The sequence below is a fragment of the Nasonia vitripennis genome, chromosome 5 (genome assembly GCF_009193385.2).
Source record: "Nasonia vitripennis strain AsymCx chromosome 5, Nvit_psr_1.1, whole genome shotgun sequence".
Lineage (NCBI taxonomy): Eukaryota > Metazoa > Arthropoda > Insecta > Hymenoptera > Pteromalidae > Nasonia > Nasonia vitripennis.
In genome coordinates, this window is record NC_045761.1 from 17,465,294 (window position 1) to 17,492,535 (window position 27,242).

A 27,242-nucleotide genomic window follows, 5' to 3' on the forward strand; every position below is an offset into this window, starting at 1 on the left:
CCGCTACACGTATACTTAGGTATATAGAAGTGCACGGAGGACATGACGTCAGCGAAAATTCTCTCGGCGTATGTAGCCGTGTATGTGACCGGGTTAGATAATACACTGGCTCGTCGTTGGTGGTGGCAATGATATTCAATTTTTCGCTTATACACGTACGAAAAACACGAGCGACGACGTCCTGGTGTATGTATATATGCGCACGTGTGTGTGTGTGTGTGTGTATCGTGTGCTCGGTTGACCGGTCGAGATTTTTCTTCGCGTTTTATTTCATTCTGTCGGCCCGATGGATCGAGCGCACGCGGCATTTGCATGATAAAGAGATTCGGCTCGAACAGGGCCATTTTTCTTTTTCTTTTTTCACAGGGGGATGCGATAGATAGACAGAAAGAGAGCAGAGTTATTCGCCTGTGCTCTCTGGGCTGAAATTTTCGGACCGCGGGGTTTTGATGGATTTCGGTGCTTCTGAGGTCACTGAATCAGAACGCGCATACTTTTTGTGTGATTACTTGGTCCGAGGTGCCCTGCGCTTTTTTGGAAAATTCGACGAGGAACGTTGCTATGTCTACTACTGTAGCTACACGGGAAGGATTTTCCCTATATAAAAAAGTCATGACCGGATGAAGTGAAGCCAAGAATGCGTCAATATGATTGGCTCATGTAGTGCGCATGCGTCAAAAGTATCGTTAGAATTTTTTGATTTGTTTTTCATTTCTAAAATTGATTCTAATATTAAAAATGTAATATAATACTATAAACATATCAAATTATAATTTCTGTATTTATAATATTCTAGAGACATTCTACTCTCGAGACTATTCTATTCTCGAGACATAACCTTAAAATTTTAAAAGGAAGTTGGCGACGAAACCGCGGCAATTTTGAAATTTATATGAGCGCGAAATGAATCATATATTGTAAAGTTTGATATATTTCCGTGATAGAAAACAAATATTAAAAATATCAATCAAGTATTTATATTCCATTTAATAAGTTAATGAAATTATAGTCTACTACAGTGCGCGCAGCGCACTGCGCCAAGTCTAGTACAATAAAAATTACATAGAAATTAAGGATCAAAATTACCGTGCTAGCACAGTAACGTGGGAACGCCCCGCCATCTAGAGCACTTTTATTGCATCGGCACAGTAAAATGTTCGGTACTTTTTTATTTTTCTCCATAGCCTCTATATTATGATATTTTGTTGTATACATGTTCGTGATGCGTTCTTAACGTCATATTATTGATATATTAAGGGTTATTTGTATATGACACACTTTGAACCGAGAAATTCGTTGGATTCAACGAGTGTACATCAGGGTTAGATTTGGAGGTTATGGAAGCAGATGACGCACATGGCCGCGCATGAATTTCCTTTGCAAGCACGGTAAAAATGTTCGACATCAAAAAATTTACAGTGCTGGTTCAGTAAAATTCACGGGGAGCAAGATAAATAATATCTTGGGCCAGATAAAAACTTTCGGAAAGACACGGCGGCCCACGAATACCGTGCTATTCCGGTAATTTTTACTGAAAAATTCTTTCCATGTAGCGTGTGATTTTGCAAAGTTATAACGTCGAAAGATTTTCGGATGTTAGCAATGCGAGCATAAAGAGGAAAGATAAACAACCAAGCGAGATTGCAATTTCAAAGGCGCGGATTAATGGTGTTTGTGGAGCGAAAAAGTCAAATATTGTTCTGCTCAGCGACGCGACGCTATTATCAGTAGGTCTTAACGTTTGAGTTGTAGATCATGAGTTTCATTTAGCAAAGTGTCAAGTACGTCAAAATATCCGCGTTACGTAGAAAAATGTCTCTTAATCAGGTCGCGCATTTATTGTTACATCAAGTAAATTCTCAAAATGGCATTTATTCTTTGATCTCCTTTTGCTTTTCGTTGGAAAAGCAGGATTCCATTTTAATGATCATGTGTAACCTGTCTAATTAGCTGATATGCTCGGCTCTCATTGGCTGTCATATCCGCTCCGACCTTCTTTTCTTAAAGACTTAAAAATACCTTTGTCAAACCTGATGAAAAAAATTGGTTATGTCTTCAACTAGACTTGAACCATTTTACTTCTATTAAAGTTAATTACCAGCGCGATCCACTTTAGAATCGACGCAAGTATCCTGTGCAGCTCAAAAGTACTTCGTTACACTTCGGAAGAACCGTGTAATTGTATTAGTAATCGAACCAAGCGTCTTAAATACAAACCGATAAATTGTACGTCTGGAAATAAGGATACTGTGCTGGACGAGAACTTTTACCTCGGTATATCGCCACTTGTAAATCTCAAACCACCTCGTAGAAAATTATCGATTTTCACGTGGATACAGGTGTCTAATAAGCAGAGCACGCGCTTTCATTATAAAAATATGGAACATAATAAAATGAGCAAAACACTCGTTTTAATAACTCCATTATACGCCGGGTTTTCTCATCAACGCTCCAGCAACCCCAATTAATTTAAAAGCTACTATAACGACGTATTTTATAACATCATCAGTAATAATCGCCAGCTGCCTACAGCAGCTTCATCGACGGCGAGACTGCGTTCCCCATCCCCGTGATTGTCCTATTTTCGCGCGAATTTCATTAAAAGCGCAAATATAGCGTACGAGAGAGAGATGTTTTCGCAAAATTCCCACTTTTTCTCTAACAACTGTCTTATGGTAAACATTTGATCGCTCGTCGATCTGTTGCACCGAAATCCACACTGATAATCTCCTACTATATCTTCCGCAAATGGAGTGAGTCTAGCTTGTATTACGTTTGACAGAACTTTGTAGCACGTTTCTAAAAGTACCCCTATAGTTATTGTAGTCTGTCTTATCCCCCTTTTTAAAGTCGGTATAATGATAGATTCCTTCCAATTTTCGGGTATTGTTTCATTTTTCCAGATGGCACATACTAGTTTATAGCTTTTGAAAGTGAGCTCGACGCCCCGATATTTGAGTAACTCAGCTGGTATAGAGTCATTTCCCGCGGCTTTGTTGTTTTTTAGTTTTTTAATCGCGGCCTCTACTTCTTGGTAGCTCGGTCCCTCCACGTGGGGTTCAGCAGTGTGAATTTCGTCCCCTAATTCTTCGCTATTTTCGTGCACGTTTAATAATTGATCGAAATAATTTTTCCACAGCGACAGTAATTCGTTGTCATTTGTTACGAGGTCCCCGTTTTCGTCCTTCATCAATTGCGCTCTACTCCTAAAACCCTTTCTGATGGCGTTAATCCCTCTGTACATTTCGCGGGGGTTATTTTCCTTACTGTTAGTTTCTATTCTCCTAATAAGATTCTTTTGATACTCCCGCTTCTTATTTCTGTAGATCGCGCTCGTTTGTTTCCTTACGTTAGAATACTCTTCTATGGTCCTATCGCTTCTATTTTGTAAGCTATCTAATTTAGCCTTTTTGCGCCTTTCAAACCAGAGTTCGCACTCTTCGTCAAACCATGGTTTGCTCTTTGGCTTTTTCTTTTTACCCAGTACTTTGTTCGCGGCCTCTTTTACCGTTTTTTCGATGTCCCCCCATAAGCTATTCGGTTCGTCATTCCCCTCCGGCGATGTGTTTGCTTCTTCAAGTGCCTGAAACCTGTTATTAATTTCTATCTGGTACCTAATTCGCTCTGTTCTATCTCGTAGTTTCTCAATATCAAAGCTTTCTACCTTGTTTGCTCGCTTACTATTTTGATTCGCTACTAGTCTAGCTCTTAATTTGGCTACTACTAGGAAGTGGTCCGAGTCGCTATCTGCCCCTCTGTAAGCCCTTACGTCAAGAACATTAGTATGACGTCTTTTTTCAATGAGGAAATTATCAATTTGGTTCTGTGTGGCCCCGTCCGGCGATATCCACGTTGCCTTGTGTATGTTCTTGTGCTTAAAACACGTAGTTTTGATTATAAGATCTTTTGCCGCCGCGAAATTTATGACCCTAATACCGTTATCATTGCTGGCTTCGTGCAGGCTTTCCTTACCTATAGTAGGCCTAAACATTTCCTCCCTACCTATTTTAGCATTGAAATCGCCTAATACTATTCTTGTGTCGTAAGACGCGAACTGGTCGATTACCTGCTCTAAAGTTTCGTAATAGAGATCCTTAGCTTCTTCTTCTTTGTCCTCCGTAGGACAGTGTACATTAATAAATACATATCTATACCATTCACCTTCGATAATGATGTACGAGAGCCTATCATTGACGGATTTGAAACTTTTAACCGAATGTACGATACTTTTGCTTACGAGAAATCCGGTGCCTAGAGATCCTCCACTCCCGGCCCCATACAGGTACGTGAAGTTACCCGATGCTAGTACTCCGCCATCTGGCCACCGCGATTCCTGTATTGCTACCAAATCTAGATTGTACCTATCAGCTTCCTTTACGAGTTCTTTAAACGCACCTGCTCTGTATAGACTGCGAACATTCCAAGTTCCGACCCTTAAGTCCCTTTTGGTTCGGATTTGATTTTTTTGAGCCATGATGTTATGTTAAACCCGCGCGCTTCAGATCCTGTTCCGATCGCAGGTGAGTCCACCGTTCTAGAGGTGATAACCCCCATACCTCTCTAGAACTAAGTATGAGAGCTTTCCGACTTTGACGAGGACAGTGTCAATTCGTCGTCAGACACACTACGGTTTCATTCTCGCATCCTAACGCCCCCCTGCAAAGCAGCGCGCCTTCGCTTGCATCGTTACCGCGTAAGACCAGGTGACGAATCATTCTACACATCCCCTTTCGGGGCAGTTGTCATCGCTCCCGCATCCTCCTCGGCAGCAGGATTTTTGCCCATTTTTGTAATGTGTGATGAAAGAGATAGATTGAGAGATAAGAGATAATGTGAAGTGTTTTTGTTGTTGTGGTGCTTGCGTAGTGTTTCTAGATGAATGTGTTCGACAGTGTGGGCTCATCACACCCACGCCTGTTCCTATCGGCTGTCCGCGGCTGCTTATTCAATTTATTTGCAGCTAACCTCTTTCTCAGGGGCTGTTCCTCTATCCGCAACCTAAGGACGCGCTGTGTAGTGGTGATAGGCACCCACCCGTCCGATCTGGACGACAACGCCCAAGACCCGCTTAGGGTAGCGGCATTGTAACAGTTCGCGTGCATGTATAGGAGAGAAAATTTCATTACTCCCCGGCGAAGAACAACATCGCGAAAGAAATGAAGCCGCCAGTCATTTAATTACGCCGCTGCGTAAAAATGCCATTCGGTATACGATCGTGCGCTTGCGACGATGCACACTGAGAGAAAAGAATCCTTGACACAAAGAAGAATTCTTAACTGTTAAGAAAATTGGATTAAAATATGGAGAAATCGAAGCGTCTTAACAGTTAGGTTTTCAGATTTTTGAATTTTCGTAACTTTATTTCCATCGGCGTAAAATCACTAGCACTTTATAATTACTTGTTTTCACTTCTTATTATCATTCAGTGCGCTGTTGCTGCACTCGGTCGATAAGTTTTTACCGACAGTGCGCCACAATCGCTCAAAAATTCCTAAATCCTTAATAGTTAAGAATTCTTCTCTTGCTATGAAAAAATTTTCGTTTGCAACAAATACATGAAAAATAAGCTGTGGTTAAGTCGCAAATCCTTTTAGACAAGGATTCTTTTCTCTCAGTGCACTTATCTGCCGGAGAATAGTCGCGCGCTCCAGTACCACTGGCGCGCGAGCGCGAGATTTTACACAGGGTGTAGGCTAACGGTTAACGGGACGTTAACTCGCTCGAAAGCTTCGGTCGCGGAAAGACGATGTAGGGCTCTGAAAGGGGCGCGCAGCGATCGTGAAGTTTTCGAGACTTTCGCAATCGTATATAATACCCCCGGACTGCTTTTTTTTCGCTCGCTTACTGCGGGAGGGAGAGTCTTTTATCGCCGTGTGCTGGCAGGCCCCCTTTTCTCCTCGAGAGGGTAGAATCTGAAGTGATGGGTTCGACGGGATAGGCTCCTTTAAACGCTTCTGGTCGATGGTCGAACACATATAATACTGATCGCTCGTCTTTTTGGTGGAGTAAAAAGCCGCCTGGGTTTTTGTGTCAAGGTTGCGATGCAAAACGCACTTCGCATCACTTATGACGACGTTTCTTTGGAGCGACACGAGTACATTGTAATTAAAATTAATTTTCAACGTTTCGCATCGCTGCGCAAAAGCTCGCAAAGGATCCTCGAATATGAAGTAACGAGCTTTTTTATACCTCGCGCCAAATTCAAACACCGCCCTGATACTAAATATAAGCGTGGAATTACAGTTTTTAAAAAGTTTACCATCATCGTCCCGCACTCTGCAAAGACCAGCAGCGGTAGCGGCGTAGGTTTCGTAAAAAAATTAATTTTGTTTGAGCTGTGCTTTTTTTTCGAAACTCAACTTTTACAGCCCTCTCTCGAGCTTACATTTTGCGGGCCAGCTGCAGCAGCAGCGGCTCACAGCTCGTCTTCGTTGTCGCGCGTTCAAAGGGTCTGCGCGAAAAGACCGAGTGGGCCGAGTGCGTAGGTACTTTGACGGACATGACCGCCCACTGCGCCGTATATGCTCTAATGGAGCAATCTGGCGGGGGAGAAAAAAAAACAGATTTCTCTATTTTGCGGAAAATAAAAGTATACATCTATGCTTTCGTACGACACAGCGCCTGGAGCGGGAAAAGTCGAGGCGAGCTTTTTATTTCGACGTCGTCGGTGGAAGAAGTTCCTGGAGGAATATTTAGTTTCTACAGCGGCGCTGTGCTTTTCAGCTGCTCGTTTGTTCGCCGCCGCCGTGTCTTCCGTTCTGTTTACTCTGCGGCGAAATAAGGACTTCTTTGACGGATTCCGCGTGGCCTTATCATTGTTTCTTTCCCACAGATCCACGGGTACAAAGCTCGTCGTCATTAGCATGCGAAAATTACTCGGCGCTCATAGCATTTAAATAAAAAAAATCGCTCGCCATTGTTATTGCCGTGCATTCATTATTCATCCGGCACTATCTGCACTCGTTATTTGAAATTTTAATCGAACTAATAGCCGTGTCGGTTAACACGCCTGTAAAACACATTGCCGTGCGCTATACATCCAACTTAATCTAGATGAAGAACGCGACGACGGTCGATATATCCCCTTCACCGAGACATAACGTGGATTTCCATACGACGCCCCTGAGATATACAGCCTCCAAGACTCGTAGTTTCTTCCGCATTAGCATCCGGAACTTTTGTCGCGCAAAAGTTTGCAGCCAAGGGCTTTCACGGCGTCGGGCTTAATAACAAAAGACGCATAAATAACACACGTACCTGAGGGCGTGCAAGGTGTCCTGGCGGCTTCCACTAGGTCCTCGCGGCTGCCCGGTGGTGCTTCCAGCATGGCTGCGCCGTTCGCTGATGTTTTAACACACAGCAGGCTTAGCGCTGCAACAGATTGTCGGCATATATACACTGAGAGAAAAGAAACATTGCAGCAAACATATATGTTAACTGTTAACATAGGCATGTTCGATTTTAGCCAATAATACGTATGTTAATAGTTAACGTAGAGCTATGTTATATGTCAAATAGCTGTATGTTAATAGTTAACATATGGCTGCCCTTTACGATTTTTCATAGACTTTATGAAGTAATCGGATAAAAATTATTAGAAAACACACTTGTATGAATTTTATTAATGCTGAGTAACTTTACAGTGATATAATGTCAAAATTCAAAATTTTGTCTTTCATCCGCCTTTTGGGTCTAAAAACCAGATCTGATGACAGGAATATATTAGCAATCATTGTTCCTAACGTGTGTACATGTTTACGGCAATGATATCTTTCTCTCAGTGTATATTCGTGTAGCTTTGCGAGGCCTTGATTATCTTGCCAGCTGGGTAAATGTTGGTGTTTGCCGCCGTGGCTTTGTTTATTTGCGGAGGGTGCACGGGAGAACTTCGCGGTTCGGATTCGAGGCAAATGTGCATTTTTTCTCGCCGGATCAAACGGAATTTAATACGGCAAACTAGTTTGGCGCAGTGCGGGCATAGATGTCGCGTATTTTTGCGGAAACTTGCAAATGAACCGGCGGATGTGGGGCTTATATCCCTGTGGAATATACGAGGAGGGAAGGATTCTCTCACGCGCGAAAGACGGAAGCTCTGAAAGCTGCGAGCGTGTGCGGGAAGCTCAGAAATACCCGGTCAAAGTTCTCAAGATAATATAGAGGCGGAATAATCGTGGTCGTAGGTGTGCGAGTATGTGTGTCTATGATGTATAGAGAGCTGGAGAGGAGGAGCGTATCTTAAATTTACCTGACTTGCTGTGTAACTTGCACGTGGGTGCGCAGATGTTCTGCACTAATATTGTTCGGCGTCAGTTTAATCGGAAATTCGTGATTAAAAGTCAGCGATGTAAATTGGCTTTTAATTGAAAGTGTAACGGGATAGCGTGAAAATTGAATTTACCGCTTCTTTTCAAATTACTTCCAGCGCTGCTGAATAGTTTCCCCTCCGTCCTTCCGTGCTTTTAATATGAATTTCAAGGCAAACGATCAAGCGATCGATATTTCGATGTAAACATGTATCGAATTTTCCGAATGAAACAATACACGTTAATGTAATACTATTCGAATAAAGGTAGCTGGTCAAAACATGATAATGAAAATTAAAATGTCTTTTTTTCAGACAGCTCGTTTTCGTTAGAAGCGACGAATGATTGCAATTCCATTTAATATACAGTAATTATTAATAGGATGTTTTCCGCTTATTCGAGTCTTTTTTTGGAAGTCGTGACAGTGTGACTTTATTTTATTTTTCCTTTATTTATTATACGCTAACGGTCTCCAAACCCTGCTTCACAAGCGCGCATCAGTCATTCGTTAGTTTTTCTGTATATGCTAACAACTCGTAAAATTTAATTGAATTTCGAATAGTCAGTGTTATACAATCAAGAGTTCAAGGTAAAAATATACGAATTCGTGGAAATTGGAATGCTTGTAATTATTTTCCCGCACGCTCCAAAAATCCCAATAAATTGTAACTGACTGCTTTTTAAACGAACATCCACCACAGCCCAAAATAATTTCAATCACCCATACAAACGGTGCGCTAAACTGCACGCGTCAACTAAATAAAATCCCATTACGCACAATTCTACTCAAATTTGTATCATCTCTCCAATGCGCGACGTGTCCGGTACTCGCGACATTTCACCAAAGCGACAACGAGCAATTTTAACGCAATTTCGCGCAAACCGCCTACGGTATAATATCTCCATCCTCTCGCGGGTACATCGTATAAAATCAGCTGCGGCGTCAACCATAGCAGCTCTCGCGGCGACACTCTCTTCATTAAGTCGCTCGCGCGCCGCCGCCTCTCGCGCATATTATTATACTCTCGTCGCCGTAGTCGTCCTCGGCATCAGCTGCGCAGCTCGCATCAGCGTTATTAAAACAATAGAGACACGCGCTTCGGATACGGAAAAGTCGTCGCGATTAGCATGCACATTTATCACACGACTCACCGTTTCGCCGCGCTCTGTGTCTGTAATAATCGACGGGAGAGCCGGCGCAAAAAAGGCGCGGTAAAAGCCGCTGCATTACTATTCCTCGATGGTGTGTGTACGGCCTGTAGCGATTACAATGCACTGCGCGACAGCCTTGATAAATCGAACGGTCCGAGCGCGGCAAGATTTATTCGCTTATTGTCGTGCGCGCGCGTGTATGCACACGCGATAGCACAGCGACGATGAAGGGAATCGAACGAGATAATGCGAGGAAAAAATAATCGAGATAGTGTTGTACGTGTAACTGGTTCTGCTGTATACGACAGGTGTGTGTGGGTGTTTGCGTTCAGAGACATTCGCAAGTTTCGCCGGAAAAACGAAGGGCTGATCTATACACTCATCGAGAACTGCGAGGTTTTAGAGAGGGACGTTTCAGTCGCCGTAGAATATTCTTTGAGAGACCTTTTTTTCGAAATCTTCAATGCTTTTTTGAACGCGCGCAGAGGGTGCTTTTGCCTGAATGAAATATTTTAAAGCCTCGCGCAGGCAAAGGAAAATCCGTTTTCGAAGAATTTTCACTTGTGTCACGAGCATGTCGCTTTAATGTTACGTATAAAAGTCGGCGGAATGCCTCATACATTCTCGAGTTACGGTATATAAAAGTACTTATAAATGCGTACAATATTCGAGAATATTTCTCGAAAAGTGTATGCAGTGCGGTCAATTATACGCTGAAAAATCGGGGAGAGTTCGAGTTCGAGCCCGATAGAAAAATATTTAATTTAAATACGCTCCAGTCCGGCATTATAAGATCCGCGACGAGGTTATGTAAACCCAGAATATCCAAGTAAAATGGGCTTTGCTCACTCGCTCGTTCGCTATTCAATTGCATTCTCAATCGAAGCGCGCGGAATAATGACAAAAGGAAGCGTCTCTCTCTCTCCCTCTGTAGTATATATACCTTGTCGTCGTCTGCCCTCTCGATCGGATCTTGTTTAGCATTTTTTCTCCCCTCTCCCTCTCGACATTGTACACGTATATATAGCTCGTCGATGGCTTTTTCGTCGGTCGCATCCATATTTATGGCTGGTTTGAACTCGCTCCATCTCTCTCCTTTAATTCGGCCCGGAACGTCTAATTGCGCTCGCAAAAATAACGGTCATATCGATTCTGACGCGCGCGGCTTGTGTGTATATTAGACAGACACGCGTAAGAGCGACGCGAGTTATATAGACGGCTCGGCAGTGCACGTGTGCAAGCTGTAGTGATTGAATTTTTCGCCAAACTCTTTTCGCGCTGTTTTTCTTTCGCTTCAGCGTTTCTGCCGCGTCGATTTTTCTTTTCCTTCTCTCTTTCTTTTTCTCTCTTTCTCTATGCTATACTGCGCGAGAGCTATACGCGATACGTGTGTTACACGTATACGTAGCGTCGCTGCAGCTGCGCGGAGCGAGAGGCTTGGGAGCGATGATTTTTAGATAGTCGAGGGATGAAAAATGCCTCTACGCCGGCGCTCGTTTCGATCTCGCGCGCGATATATGGTTATGCCGGAAAGTCGTAATGAAAAAATAGAAGGGACGCGGAGGGGATTGATTTTCGCCGGCAGAGTGTAACGAATGAAGCTTGTGTATGTAACAAATGGTTGAATATGGTTCATCAATCGTAAATTTCATCTGTAAGTAAAGGAGCCTGTCATCCATGAGTTTTAAAGATTTTACAATTGAAATCTGTCATCGCAGTGCTTTATGTCCCATAAAAGTTGTAAAAAAATACAGGATATGATTGGTTATAAAGCTTACATGAGTATCAATGTAAAAATCAATGTATATATTTCTGTGCCGCATTTAATGCAGATACGTGAAAATTAATGTACATTCGCATTATATTTCATTCATTTTGACATTGATTTTAATGTAAGATCATAAAAGTGCGATTTATAATGTATACCCGGTCGAAATCGGCTTCCATTACACCGCATTAATATCAATGCAAAACTTTTTGCAGTGTCATATTAATATGAATCCCCATTCGAAGGCTCTCATAAAAACAATATTTACGATTAGTGTCAAGTTGCGCGATATTCCTATAAATGAATTTCAACCCTCCCTTTAAATTTCGAACCACCCGCGCTGTAATTCAAGCTTCAATAACGAGTCTCATAAACAAAGCGCCGCATAAAAAACAGCAATAAAATCGTCGTTCCGAGCGTCGAAATAAAAAGGTATCACCCGCGCGCGCGCGCTTTCAATAACGCTCATGCGTTTGATGAAGAAAATCAACTCCGGCGTATCCGGAACACGCCTAAAATAATCCAGCGCACCGGTTGCGGCACAAAAGCGAGCTATACGTTCATCCTCGGTGTTGCTAGCGTCGAAAAAAGAAAAAAGCTACGGGAATGATCGTCGAAACGAAATGTTTGCTAAAAACAGAGAGGCTAGTTGCGTAAAAGGCGAATCTTCAACAAACGAACGGTATGCATATAAGCGTCGCTGAATGAACTCGTCTACCTGGTGCAGGCTCGCTCGCTCGCGTTTTAATTAAATTTTCACAAGCGCCGCTGCGGAACGCGACTAATAATGCACACGCGCGCGCGTCGTCATCGTTGTTGTTGTTTCGCGCACATGCGTCCCTGCTATACACACGTGTGTGGAAAAGCGCTCGCGCGCGAGAGAGTTTTGTTTGCCTGTTTTTACGTTCGCATGTGCAGCCCCCGAGGCGTCCGGTTCACCTGCTTAATGTCGCTCGACTTTTTCCGTTTGTTCGACTCGTTTTATTTCGTTCCTTTCGCTCGGGGCTGGGACAGGGAAATTAGAGTGCGGGGGGCGTCAGGTGCCGAGCAAACGTTGCGGCGCTCTGCGCGTGACTTCTCGTTAGTAGGATGCTTTAGAGGCCAGCGGAGTTGCAGTCGAGAAAAATAGACAGGAAATTTTTTATCGGAAGCCCGGTACGTGTGGCGCGGGAATTTGAAAAATGGTCCGTCTTTGAGTACAGAGGGCGAACCGAATTTTTTTGTAGTTTCGACCGCGCTCGCATTCCGTTCGAATTGGATGTATTGATGGAGTTTTTTTGCGACTTTCGAATAAGAGCGACGAGCAAAAACGTGGATACAATTAGTCGAAAAATCTTTGGAACAAAACGCGGGGAGAGTAACAAAAACATTTCATCCCGTTTTGAAAAAAATCTGTTATTACAACGTATGTTGAAAAAAAACAAAGTGCGTCGAAGAAATACATCTCTGACCGAAACAACGAGAGAAAAAACTATATTCGCCCCCTTTTTCCACGTCATCTCTCTGCCCGATCAACTATGGAGCTAAAGCGCGATGCACACCTCTTCTCTCTCGGCGGCGCACTATTCCGCGTTAAACTCGTTGCCGCAAGTAGTATCTTTGAACTAGGGATTCAGTCGGAATGTCGGCTTTACGAATCGTTAAACATGCCTCGGGCAGAGCTGAGGGCCAGTCGGTGCGCTGAAAGTGACGCGCGCGCGCTCTGCACTTTTATTCGCCTGCTGACTTGTTAAAACAGGCATTAAAGTAAGAAAGAAAAGGGGATGCCTACCGAGACATCCCGGCAAATCTTGCACGTCGACTTAGCATAATGTGTGACGCGTCGGTCTAGATGTACACCTAAACCGCATTGTGGCTTCTTTATTCTGCTATAATAACGAAGCTAAAAATGGAACTCGAATCGAAGCTGAAAACATTTAAAAGCCCGTTTTGTTGTTCCGTCAAAAGCGCGCGCATTAACATGTAAACAGCAAACGGATCGATACTGTTTGTTTGTAACTGTTTGTTTGTAACTGTTCGTTTTCAATTTGTAGCAGCTTGCCCGATAAAACTTCCCAGCACAGGCCATGAAAACTCGTAAAAGGAAAAATAAAGGAAACATTCCGAGCAACCTTTTTCAGCCAGGATTCATGAAAGTCTTCAAGAACAGCGCACAAAGAGCCGTCATTAAAATCTAGCCTTTGAAAGGGAAAATCCCACGATATGAGCGATGAAAACGCAGGCATCTGAAAATTGGTTGCAATAGTGCGTCCCTCTGGAAAAACCGCATGCGTATGACGCAACGTCTCGAAACGCGATTCGAACGGGTATATCCCAACGAAAAGACAAAAGTCACCCTTTGACTAGCTGCCGCAGAGAGGGAGAGGGGCGTATTGGATTCTGCTTTTCGCCGAATTGGAAAAATTTTTTAAAGTCGCTGCAGCGCTTTGTTGCGCGCTGTAGGTTTGATCTTGCGATCGGGTTTGTACTGCGCCTTTATTGCGGCGCGACGCAATTCTCCATTCAGACTTTACGCGCTGCGTACCGGTGACGGATTGCTACAAGCTCTCTGGTGCCGTGAAAGAGCTTAATTCGCAGGCGAACGTTGTAGCTGCGAGTCTTGTGTATGGGAAATCGAGGGAAATCGATTCTGCTTGACACATACGCAGCGTGGCATCGTTATTGCGTAGTGAAAATTTATAGAATCTTTTTGATTCGCGTAATTGTTTATTTGTGAAAATTGCATAGAGTTTTTATAAGTAAATATTGTATGGGTTTTACTGGCAAAACATATTGGGATTGCGCAACAAGTTAAATTGAGTCTTTGTCTGAGCGTTTTTATAGTATTGTACGCTTTTGTTTATCGAATACCTGTCAGGTATAATTTACTCGATACAAAAAACCAGCGTAGAATTCGAATGAAAATACCTATGAAACGAAAATACTGTTATTATAGCTACCGACTAAATCAATTCAATAAAATTCGAGAAATTGATTCAAATAAATATTAATATATAGTGAAGTCTCTTTTGAATCTACGAAAATTTACGATTTGACTCAGTAAAGCGTTGAGTAGTTTATTTCAGCCCGTTCCACCTTGTACAAAATTTACTTGACCCAGCACATGACGAGTAGTCAAAAACACTGCAATTTCAGAATTGCGCAACTCAGCATTTAGTTCTGCAACGTTTTTCATTTCAAGCTAAAGTTGAGAATTGCATGCAAATTTGCACTCGCACATTAAAAGTATCCTTATAAAAACAGTCACGAGGAGCATCGTTAGCATGATCAATTCATATTCTCGTTCTACGCCCGAGGAATACAAAATCCACGCGCGAGAGCCCGAAAGAAAGTGGCAGAGCGAGCGAACAGAGAGAAAAAAGTGCGCGCAGTCGCCGCGAGAGCAGAAAATGAAAAATACTTTGAATTAACGCGCAGCGTGAACAGTCGGGTGCCGTGTACACACACTTAGCGGGAGACGTTCCTGATGCGTAAAACACCCTCGAGCTTGTTCTATGTGGCATTTAAAATGCTTGACGCCTTAAACGATTCCCTTTCATCAAATGAGGGCTTATCCCGTGCGCGCATTGGCGGGCACTCGCTGAAGGAGAGAGAGACATAGAGAGGGAACGAAAGGAGCAAGTTTATCACCCGCAAGATAACCCAAAAACTTTTTCAAGGCGCTGTTTGACGTGGTTCGTAACTTTTATACACCCTCGCAGTTAAAAGCTCCAAGTTTGTTTCTTTGCTTTTGTTGGCGTAGGTTGGCTGTACAGCTGCAAAACGCAACATGCCGAAATGCGTCTAGACCTCCAATCAAATCCCTTCGCATAAAGCGAGAACGAAAAGTTCGAATCTATGTCAAAAGTCGAGTGTTTGATTCTTAGTTAGAAGTAAGCCTCGTCGTGTATTTATTTTATTCTGTGCGTACACGAGTTATCTTGATTACTTCTCGTTGATACGTAGAATGAAAAGATAACAACTGAGCAAGACAGATACTCCCAGTTTGAACTGTACGTCTGATGACTTTATGCTTCACGATGGGTTAATTTCCCGATATCCCAATAGCAACTATGCAGTTTTATGTCAACTTTATTACTTCCAATTTTTATTGGAAAAAGTTTGTACTACGAACTAGTGAATAGGACTTGATAAATTCAAGAATTGGATTGTGGACCCATGGTTTCTAAACAATATAGACAACCCATGCTTTCAGATTCAACTCATTCATTTGGAATTGGTAAACTATAAGTTTATAAAGGCTAGCAATAAAGACATAGTCTATTTTGTGTACAACAACCTATAAGGGATAAACAATCACACGGAAGTAACAAAGTCACGGACTGCACTGAGAAAACTAGATATTAAAATTTACTACATATGCAGGAAAAATTACTATATTATATAGTAACGGACGGTTATACTTGCTTTGTATTAAATTTTACTATCTCAGATAGTAATTTCTATACTGAAATGAAATTTTTAGAAATTTAATTTTTTTTTTGCTGGGCAATTTTACGCGTTTATTCGAATATGATTATTATTATTATTATTGATATTTAATGTTAAGTGAAAGAAGTAAACGAGAGAAAGAAATTTTTCTGCGGCGACGGGAATCGAACCTGGACCTCTGGAATGGAAGTCGAGCGCGCTGACCACTTACCCAAACAGTACTGTTATGTACTAAATTTTAAATCTGATATATTAATCACATTTACTCATGGGTTAATATTAATAATAAATTGACCAAAACCAATAAATAATAGCAGCGAATGATATTTTATCACTTAATAATACCAGATAAACAAAAAATTATAGATTTTGGTCTCTGATTACTGCATAAATCAACTTTATAACCTGAAATTCTGGCACACGGAGAAATTCTTAAAATAATGTTTACTATATAATATAGTAATTTCTAGTATACACGTAACAAATTTTAATACAAGCCTAACAATTTTTACTATGAATATAGTAAAAATCGTCATGGAGCGAGTATGACCTGCCGTTACTATCTAATATAGTAATTTATCCTACATATGTAGTAAATTTTAATATATAGTTCTCTTAGTGTTTTATCAATCGTTTCCACAATAAACCACGGTTTATTTCTCAGCAAAATACCCGCGATATCAGCAGCGGAATCGCTCGACATTCCGCGAAAACAGCCAAATAACGAGCATCTCTCTTATCTCAATTTCCGTGCAGCTCTCTGTTCACCAGCAGAGCCAAACTAATGCCAGACGCATCGCTTCTAATCAGGCAATTTAGCCGAGCCCCGGTGCATATCGATGGCTCCCCCCCCCCCCTTCCCCGACTCACTTCCCCTTCGCGTCAGCATCCCCGCATGAAATCACAGACACTCGGCAGAGCAGAGCGCGAAACACGCGTTCCATCATGATTACCGTAGCCCAGCCGACGCCATACTGATAGCCCTGTAGCGCTCGTGTCAAGCTGTGCACAACTCCGAAGCATACATACTACTGCGACGTTTTGTGTATAGCCGATGACGAGAATTACCATAGATATGGGGCTCGGATTATTTTTTTTTCTTGTCTCGTCTCGAGGTTTTGCTAGGAATACTCGGAGCGATGGAGAGAGAGACAAAAACTCTTGACGAGGAGAAAGACAGCGTTATGCCCCCATGAATGAATATGTCTCTTCCTTTTTACATTATTCATGGTGTTTGGGTATAGAGCGAGTGTATACGTGCGCACAGGACGGTCGAGCTGAAGCAAACACCCGGGAATAGAAAGATCGCAAATCCCCGCGGTGGGAGGACAGTAATCCTTTTCGTTCCGCGTAATTTTCCACTTTCCAACTAAAAACATAACACCGGGTAATGAGTTTCGGAAAATACACGCGTGCTGATGCACACGTCGGCTCTCTCACGCGGCTGCGTTTCGCAATGCGACAGCCGACCTTACAGGGCTACTTTCGAGAGTACACACGCACACATCGGGCCGTAAAATTCCTTCTCGAGACGTGTACCAACTCGCAGCACCAAATAATGAAGCTCGTACAGCGTCTCCCAGCCCTCTGGGACCTCGAGCTCGCAGCTCTCTCGCTCTTCGCTTATAACCAGGGCCGTTTCTATACACCCCTGGGAATAGCTGGCTCTCGTGAAACTGGAGGCGGAGGCTTCTCTCTCTCTCTCTCTCTCTCTCTCTCTCTCTCTCTCTCTCTCTCTCTCTCTCACTATAAGTGAATGAAAAAAGATCGTGTCTGCTGACGTCGACTCGGCGAACATATTTTCTCAATTTACATATAGGTAGCGTCTATCGCAGGGGCTTATCGAGAATAGATAGTAGGGCGATGCATCCGCACTTTGCAGCGTGAAATCGTAATGACTAGGGCGGGGAGTGAAGAAGCTTGTAGTTTGCAAATAAACGCTTTACCGCGTGCCCTATATGCAATAGCTTTGTAATTCCAGGGCGCGAAATTCAAAAGAAGCCACAACGCCTGTAAACGTGGGATGGTAAGATAAGCGAGTCAGTCTGCGTTCGTAAATATTTCATGGAATTCGGGAGCGAGCGACGATTTTTCAGCCGAGAGTCTCTCCAACACACTGAAAGATGAACAAAGAGCCGAGCGCAGGCGCACTTTTCAATTTGTCTCATCTTATACCGGCGTGCTTGAAAATCGCCAAATAAATGACTGCGGCCGCTACCGCCGCGCCTATAAATAAATTCCGGCGACTACTGCTCTGCAGCAGAATGTCTGCCGCAATTGAATTTCGGGCCACGTACAACCGCCACCTTTGCACAACCGTGTATTTGAGAGCGAGTCCAGCTTTACTCCCTTTCCCTTCTGCTCACTCTCCTCAAGAATTCGCGGCGGACTAAAGTTTCCGACTGCAGCAACCACAGGATTCTGGCGCGCTCGGATAATATGTCAGGCCGAGAAAGAGGGCTCTACGCCCGAGGCACTTAAGATTAGGCCGGGCTCTGACTTTTATTACCTGCGCGAGGCGGCCTGAGGTACACAGATATATACCTATACACACAGGAGAGACGAGGTCAAGAAAGAGAGTACACGAGGGGAGATCGTCGTCGCAAGAAGAGTATTAGGACTGTTACGCTTACCGGATCAGGCTTACGCGAGACTTGGTTTTTTTCGGGGGGAGAGTTTCGTGTATGCCCGCCGCCGGCTGAAGGCTGGATTTATCGCGGAGTGAGTTGGTTAGGGGCTACGAGTTTATGAACGCTTCGCGAGCTTCTTGCTTCTGCTTTTTTTCCTTGCCTTCGGAGATGGGGTTTTAGCGTCGGTGAACTGAAGCGGCTAGTGGCCTTTGTGGATTTGTCGGAAGATAGAGGATGAATTGCCGTGTCTCGGAAATGTGATGTTATTGTCAGGTTTAGTGCCGCGCGACCCGTGGGTCATACCGTGGATTCTTTTATTGGTGGTTATACTTGTAAGTATAAAGGAGTATTGCAGAGGTGGACATTTTTTTAGGCTGTTCCAGCTGATAAATTTCGTACAACTTTGAAAATGATCGTAATGGAGAACGAAGCCCTATGGATAAAAAATGTCTAAAATTTTGCACGTTCTTTTCTAATCTTCTGCAATTTAAATCCCCAATTTTTTAACTTAATTCGTCGAAAATTTTTCGAGCAAATGAGCTTTTTAAAAGTTGAAATTCAATATGGTACCACGCGTACAGAAGTTTTTAAACACAACCCAAAACTAATCGCAATAAATCTCATCAAATCTCGGGCAACTCAATCCCGCACGATCGAGAAATAGACTCCGAGAGCAGCGTAACGCGTAGCACGAGCTTACGACAATAGCCCAGATATGCGTGATTCGTACTTACCCCGCTTTACGTCTCGCCACGTGTTCGTGATTTCGCCGAGTCTGCTCGCGCGAGCCCGTTTTTGTCCGTGCTTGCGCGATTTCTGTTCATTCACATGATTCCTCAGCTCACCTCCTCCTCTTTCTCGTACCTGAAAGCACAAAGAAAATAGCCGACGCTTTAGCCTTGCATAAATACGTCCCAGGATTTCCTTGCGCGACATTTATCCCCTGCACACCCCAGCGAGTCGTATAACGCATTCATGTGGCGCGCCCGAGCGCTTTCGTATTAAAGGTCCGGACACGGTGCTCACGTCGCGGCTAAAAATACAATGGCATGTGTGTGTATGTGTGTGCATGCATGCGGCGGACACTGCAGCGAGGCGTGTAAGCCGGCGCGCGTCGCATAAAAAATGCATTCCCTCCCACCCACACATAGTGAACGCTTCGCAAGCAAAACGATGCCGTTCTCGCCCTCGTGTATTCAAATCGCAAGGAGAACACGCCGGAACATGTTAATGCGATACGCCAGTTGGCGCGGCGGCAGACGCGTATACATGTATACGTATAGCTGGGTTGTACGTATGGCTACTGCAGTCATGTGTCCGTCAAGGCCCAGGCAGTTGCACGCACATGTCGCGCTTGTGTGCTGGTCAATACACGGGCTCGACGTGGGGCTATAATAGCGCCTGTTCTGATAGAAACGTTCGCAAACCATTCGCCAACGGCTGGCAAATTTTATGAAGTTTCAGTCACGCTTTTACGCTATCCATTGGGCAACGGTTGTCCAATTTTAAAACTCGTACAAAAAGATAATAAGTTAAGTAATTTATTATTAATATAACTCTATTATTAATAAACAAGCATTAGATCGAACAATAATATGATTTCGACATCGGAGAATTAGATTTTAAGTGAGTATAAACTTATATTAAATTTTGGGGTTATGTGAAAAGGTTTACGCATGAGTCGCCACGAGTGACTATAGTGCGCATGCGCGGCATCAGCTGCAGAGCGCATGTTTGCTAATACACACAGAGCAGGCTCCTAATAGATGAATTTGCCAACCGTTGGTGAATAGGCCATCGTGGTTGGCTTATTTTCTACCAGGGTGTCGACTGTCTAATGTTCGTTTTGAAAATTTATTTGACAAATGAATCCGAGCTGTTATGCACGTTCTTTATAGTTGTGCATTAAACGCTTCGCTCCTGTTTTCTTTTGTCTTTTCTGCTTTAAATAATTGTAAACTCCCGCGCGAATCTCATATATAGCACTCGTAATGCGGTAAAAGCGTAAGGGATGCAAGCGCGGTATGGTCAGACCTCGAGCGGCGGAGGAATCGCATAAAATTTTCACAAAACAGAATTAAATCACGTTCCCTCATAATTATATAGCTCCCGGCGGAAATATATTTTTGCCCTATACACCCTCGCCGTAAGCCAGCTGTACACCGTGAAAGTTTAATAAGTTTAAAAAGTAATTTTGCAAAGTTGAATGAAAGTAAAAATAATATCGCCGGGGAGAGCTGAAAGAGGAGAGAGAGAGAGAGAGAGAGAGAGAGAGAGAGAGAGAGAGTGAGAGAGAGAAAGAGAGAGAGAGAGAGAGAGAGAGCGGCGGCAGATGTAATTTCAATTCGACGAATCTCTCCCTCTGCGGTGTTACGTACGCTCGAGGATCCGCGCTAATAATTCATTGTGCATTAAAACTCGACGATTATGCGCCGTCAGTTCCTCTTTTTCTCGACTCGGGAAACGCGCGCATGAATAAACGAAAATTCGTACAAGCTCACTTTGGCCGAATAATTATTTGATCGTCGTTAGGACACTCGCTTTATCACGAGCTACAGGGAGTAGTTCGTACTCTTGTGAAAATTGAATAACGACAAGCTCACTCTCCCGAAAATACACACGGCGCGCGGTAAATAAAAAACGACGACTCAGCTTTCTCTTTCTCTAGTGGCTGATTTATACATCTTAATTCGGAACGTCGAAGAGAGAGAGAGAGAGAGAGAGAGAGAGAGAGAGAGAGAGAGAGAGAAGAGCGAAGCGACTAAGAAAAGGGGGTCCGCCGAAATTATAGATTCATCACAAAGGATTCGCCCTCTGCCGCGGCTCTCGAAAATGAAATTGGCCGTAAATTCCGCGAGTTCTTTATCTCTTAATGCAATTCCCTTTTCCTTATACCCGAGCTCTCTCTCTATCTCTCTCTCTCTCTCTCTCTCTCTCTCTCTCTATATATATATATATATATATATATATATATATATATATATATGCAGTCGAGAGACCACCGCGACGCGATTCGACTATATATCGAAGAAAGAGTAGAGATCCTCAGCAACTGCCCGCCCACACAATAGATAAGGAATGCTTTCTCATTTTTTCGAGTCCGGAGTAAGCACTCGCTCGATTTAAAACTCGATATGTTGAACGCCAATAAGGCGGAATATCCCTATATTGGTTCATAGAGACAGCGAGAGCGCGGCGGCAGAAGTACGAATATGGGGCTATTTAGAATTCATAATATCGAGAAACATTTATTTGTCGGATATAAAAATATTTCATCCCTCCTTCATCCCGTCATTCCGCGGCTATATCAGCCGGAAAATTGGAATTCCGCGAGCGTTGTTTTGGCGCGAGGACGATTTTCCCCCATCCCGACGCTTATAATCGCTTCGCGCTCTCTGTCTGTAGAGTGGGGAACTTATTTCCCCGAGAGCGCGAATTATAAATGAGCCGGCGGTGTATAGCTCGAGGAAAATAAAAGCGAGAAACCTCTCAAACGCACACTCCTCGCCGTTAAACCGAGCAACGACTATACTTGCGTCATATTATACGCAGCCGCATTTTCGAATAAAAGCTCCGAGTGTGCGGCATACGTTAAACGCGCGTCTCTGATATATACACGCTCGAATAACCGCTTGCGCGCAGCGTACGCGGCGATATTATAAAAGCCTCTGCGAAACGTTCGCAGCAACGATCGCCGAAAAATTCCTACATTAACGCACTGGGGCGACATAACAACGCGTAGCTGTATACTTGCGGCGAACTTTTCTCTCTGGAAGGGAAAAAAGTAGTACGCGGCGCCGGCGTATAACAAGCAAAGTTCAATGGGCTTATTATCCGCGTATTACGTTTCAATTTTACGCGCGCACTCTTTTCGCTGCTTTTTTTCTCGCGGGTAAAAGTTTTTTTATTGCGATATTTCGGTTTATATATAGAGGCGAGCTTGCGGTACGGCTGAGCTTTGAATTATCAAGAAAGGAGGCTCGCTAGCTCTCGAGGGAATCTAGGTTGGATTATCTTTGAATAAAATACCGGACACGGATCGGCGCCAATCGATGCGACTCTATTCCAGTCCTGGTTTTTTTTTTTCTAATCCTCTTCTTACTGCATGTGGAGCGAGATTTAGTGGGAAGATGAAAATAGTCTTTGTGGCTTGGTGTCCTTTTTAATAAGAACAAGTTGTATACCGCTGCGTTGTATAGAAACGCTTGTCACTGGTCGTAAACTAAGAAATTATTTTGAAAATTGTTCCATCTCGTGCACGCAACATTAATTAAATTTTTCCTCCTCGTTTCAGATTGATACTGCTTACCCAACTTGAAAAACTCTCCATAGAAGAATCCTGATATTCTTTCAAGCGCCTCGCGGAGCCACGGTCTTCGATTACAATTCGCTCGCTCGCGGGTTCGAAGGGATCTCCGAGTCAGTGAGGCGCGCAGAAAGAATCTCAGGATGCCCCAGCAGCACCACGCCTCAGCGCAACAAACCAGGTAAGTGCCTTCATCGCATACTGCACGAGAAAATCATTTCACAGCTGCGCCAACAAAATCAAAAACCAAACAAGATTCCCCGAACAACAAACCCAGCAAAACACTCTAGCACCAAACCGGCCCGAGCTGAATACGAAATCGTCTCACCAGCGCGGAGAGAGTCGACTGGGGATAATGCCCGAGGCTTTTGGTTCCCAGCTAAGAGAAAAAGAAGTCGCGCCGCAGGTCGACCGCGGAGGAAAGGAGCTTTCGCCGCCTAATCTTTTGTGTATCGCCCCGCGCTAGATTCGAATGCAAAGTGCAGCGACCTGCACCTGTGTACCCGAAGCGAATTTATCGGCTCGAAGAAGCGCGCGACGTTTTAAGTACTATATGCGCGCCTTTGAATTATAAGGAGAGGCTGCGGTGTGGAAGCTTCTTTCGACGAAGTTTTGAGGCGAAGTCTACGGAGTTTTATTGGCCGGAGCTGCAGCAGCCGCTTCTGGAGATTCGTAAAGTTCGCGAGTTTTGTTTTAAGCCCTCAGAATGCGCCGACCGAGGGATATATAGAAGTTCGCCGCAAAGACGAGTTAGAATTTTTAGACCGAAGCGCATGCCTCGACTGAATTATTTTCGAGCGACGATAAAACTCCTTCTACTATTGCGTAAATAGTTACGTGTATATTTTACTGCGTTATTAGTTGACTAATACTTCGATGCGTGAAAACAAACGTGCGCAAGTATTACGCAGTTTTGTGCAGTTTTTTCGAGCCATACTGGCGCATTTTCATAATTATTATAAACGAGTTATGCGGGAAATATGAACCCGTTTTTCAAATTACCTTTGTGATTAAAATTATTTAAACGACGTTTATTTGTTACAGAGGTGCCCTTGCTATTAACATTGTTTGTATAGTTAATAAACAATAATTTTTTAAGTTTGTGCGACAATTCCCGATGCCCTGGCTCGAAGGAAAGATGTTAATTCTTTTTGGGTCAGTCTCCTTGCGCACAGAGAGAAGTAGTATATCTTGGGGCCGATAATGGATTGTTTCGTGGCCGACCGTCTCTAGTACGTAAAGCAATTTTGAGACCGATCGAAATTCTAAAGAATGTTCGATTCGCGCCCTTCATTTTAACAATCTGGCGCGTGGATTGCTGGGGAGAAAAATGCTTTGCTACAAGAAACAACAGTTTCTTTTTTTTTCGGGTTGTGAAGCTCGCACACGTGGCAAACTGTTTAAAGCGAATGTAAAAGCTCACTAAAAATATTCGACTAATTGTTCCTATACACCAAACATCATTCGCACAATTAATTCAAATTACAAATTCGTATAATGGTTTAGGGTATAATCAAACGCGTTATAACAACCAATAAAATCGTTCGGAAATTCCTATCAAATTCCTCAATCACAGCCACTAATCTTAAAACTCAATCGCGTCAGAAATTATACGACGCAATCGCTAACGCTTTCCATATATTCAAAGCAGGTCAACGATCCGCGGCTCTCTAACCTCTGAAAAGCTCCCACGAAACGGAAAATATACATGATCAGGTGACTCATTCTCCATATGATTTATTAGCGTCGTCGTCGTGGTCGTCTGAGTCTCGCGCGCTTATGTCACGATCCCGCCGGAGAGTCCCTCTCCCTCTCCTCTCGCAATTACGCGCGTACACACGCGTATCTCTTATCAGTCCCTCGTGGATTTGCATCGGTTATGCAATGCTGCTGATCCGTAGAGTAGATGCAGGAGGGGGATCGCCCCCCCCCCCCTTTTAGCGGCGGACCTCGTAAAACTGCTCTCGCCTGGGTGCACTTGGGAGCTCGACGTTTTTATGGGAGCTCTTCGATGGGATCAGTGATGCGCGCGGGCTATTCAATTTTTACCTCGCCTGTATCATCGTCTGTAATGCACCTAAGCAAGATTGGTAGGCGCATCGTATATTCACGCCGGAGTGAACATTATACTGGGAGTCGATCTCGAGCTAAAAAAAACATTTTCTAATTATAGTCACCAAATCGTCAGTCCGGTTCCAAAAATCCTCTTGATTTGATCGTCGTAAAAATAGCTCTCGGTTGAATAAATGAGCGTTGAATTAGAGCCCTCATAAACAATGCTCGAGAGAACGCGCGCATGTGTGTGTGCGATTTAGCTGCGAGCCGCAATCGCTTGAATAATTCACCTAACTAAATACGCGCCTTCCTCCGCTCGGCAGCCGCAAGCAGCAATCGATAATCCAATTCAAGCCCGTTAATAATGAATGAGATTCTTATAACGTCGTGCGCCGTAAGATGAAATCCCGTATTCCATTGAATATTTCACCTCGATTTCGCCGCGTTAATAATGCACTGCGTAATGGCTTTCGCGCGAACCATAGATTTGCGAGCCAAAGTCATTGTACGCGCGATACATCAAAGCCGGATGAATGCATATTTTGCATGCGCTAGCCTCATCCACTCCCCCCCCCCCCCACCTCTCTCCGCTCGCAGCATAGACCAAGTGATATTCAATTACGCGAGTACATTTTGCCCTCGAACCACTGCCGGCTGATGCTGATGCTGCAGCCACGACGGTCACTCTCCGCGCTAAATCTATTTAAATGCATGTACGTCGAAATGTAACGCGCGCTCGGAGAGCAACCGACCGGGAATACTATACACGTGTGTGCAGTGTATTTATATGTAGACGCTTCGAGTATAACGATTGACTCCTCGAATCAGGAAATGAATGACTCGATAATTGATACAACAGGCGCGCGTATATATAGTGCATCGATGCTCCTGCTGCTGCTGCGTAGTTTCAATTACTTTATGCTCGGATTCAGCACGAGTAATTCAATATCCTCGTTGCTGGGAAAGGTGTGCAGTAGTTGCATTAAATCCACTGTGCGAAATCAGCGCTCGTCGCGAGGAGTAAAAACGAGCGTTCTAATTTTAGCGTGATAGCGCGTGACTCAATGAATGCATGCGAGACACGTCGTCGTTGATGGAGATGGAGGGAAAAAAATGCACGACAATGGCATAGCCGTGAAATCATTGGCGAGATATCGATCGCGTTTATTATTAAAAACTGAGTAAGCGCGGTAGGTATTATACAGCGCGTAGATCATTTTCATTAATGCGTTATTATTGCTATCTGATATCGTCGAGGCTTCAAGGTAACGTGTATGCCTACTATCTTACAACGGATCGTTCAGTAATACAGCGTGTAATTTTCCTGACTTATCGGTGTTCGAGCTGCGAGCGGATAAAAAATGTATAGCCGAGGCTAATCGCCCCGAAAGACAAGCGGCTAATCTCAAAAATTGCTCTCCCATTAGCAGCGCAGTGTAGCATCTGGATCTCGGCTCTAAATCACCCTCCGGAGAATCCTTCAACAAAGAAAGCCTTAATACCTTAATTCCCGCAGCCGGAGCAGCTTGCACGCAAAACTCGAGAATCCCGACAAGTGGATTTCCCCGGCCCATAGAATATATAGGTATACGTCTCTCGAAATCGGACACTTTCCGAAAAGCGACGAATTCGCGAGCTCCGAACGAAATTCACGCCTCGAGAAACGCGACTGCAACTCTAGTAGCTCCGCTGAGATTGTATACCGGAGCTGCGTGCAGAGTCCTCTATATACGCGAGAGACTTTGGAGAACCGGAGAGCCTTTCTTTTTTTCGCGGAAAAGAGGCTGAAGGCGACATTCCGTCAGATTTATGAAAATCGCGCAAAGTGCACTTCATTGTACCTATGGCTCATGGGGGGGGGGGGGGAGGCGGAGCTGGAGAGACGTCGGAGATTGCTGCAGCGGTTCGGGAAATTTTAGGGGTCCGCGCGCGCGCGCGTGCGGAATATTTGCTTTATGGCGCGGAGAGGACGGGACGTAAGAAGGATTGATGACTGCGCTTATTTTGTTTCGTCTCCCGAGACAAAGGGGAAAGCTCGGCGCACTTTTTAAATTTCGTGACGGAGCAATTTCGCGGTGAAACATTTTTTTTTTTTTTTCATGAATATACTCGATCCTCTAAGAAGATTGTATGCGAATACGCGTGAATATGTATACGCGATATTTTCGTGGTTTCCAACTGCACTCGGACGTAACTACTTAAAATTTCTCTTGTCCAGCTAACGAGAAGCGAGAAGGAATGAACTTTTTTCACAATTACCGGGGAAGTACTTATCTCACGCTGCAAATTTTTTAAAATTAATTAATTAATCCGGCCTGAAAAAGGCTGCGAGGATGATTCAAAGTTGAGCAAAAGAAAAAAATCTATTAAAAAAAAAATATTAATAATAATAATCCGGCGTAATAAGGCTCATCGTCGCGCTCGCAATTAAAAGCAAGAATTGTAATTATCAAGAAAATACTCAACCTCGAGGAGTCCCTTCCCTACTCGCTAACAGCGAAATACATCTCCGATTACATTCCATTAAAAGGTGCATAAGTATGAAAAAAACGCAGTAGTAGCAGCAGCAGCAGCTCCCGGACAAAAGATTTTTCCGC

At 43.7% G+C, this 27,242-nt stretch overlaps 1 protein-coding gene and 1 long non-coding RNA gene across 3 annotated transcripts in view; one reads left to right on the forward strand and one right to left on the reverse strand.

Moving 5' to 3' along the window:
• LOC100678070 overlaps nt 1-27,242 on the forward strand; it is a 94,188-nt gene that overhangs the window by 44,596 nt on the left and 22,350 nt on the right. For both annotated transcript variants that reach the window (XR_004228027.1, XR_004228028.2), the window contains one exon: nt 22,579-22,771. This is a non-coding gene — a long non-coding RNA (uncharacterized LOC100678070). The remainder of the gene's footprint in view (nt 1-22,578; nt 22,772-27,242) is intronic.
• Nucleotides 1-27,242, reverse strand: part of LOC100678098 — a 134,886-nt gene that overhangs the window by 43,025 nt on the left and 64,619 nt on the right. Inside the window, exons 3-4 of the mRNA XM_003424663.5 lie at nt 19,019-19,148; nt 7,258-7,371 (exon numbers count right to left, since the gene is read on the reverse strand). Coding sequence (XP_003424711.1) covers nt 7,258-7,327 — 70 coding nt within the window. The 5' untranslated portion in view covers nt 7,328-7,371; nt 19,019-19,148. The remainder of the gene's footprint in view (nt 1-7,257; nt 7,372-19,018; nt 19,149-27,242) is intronic.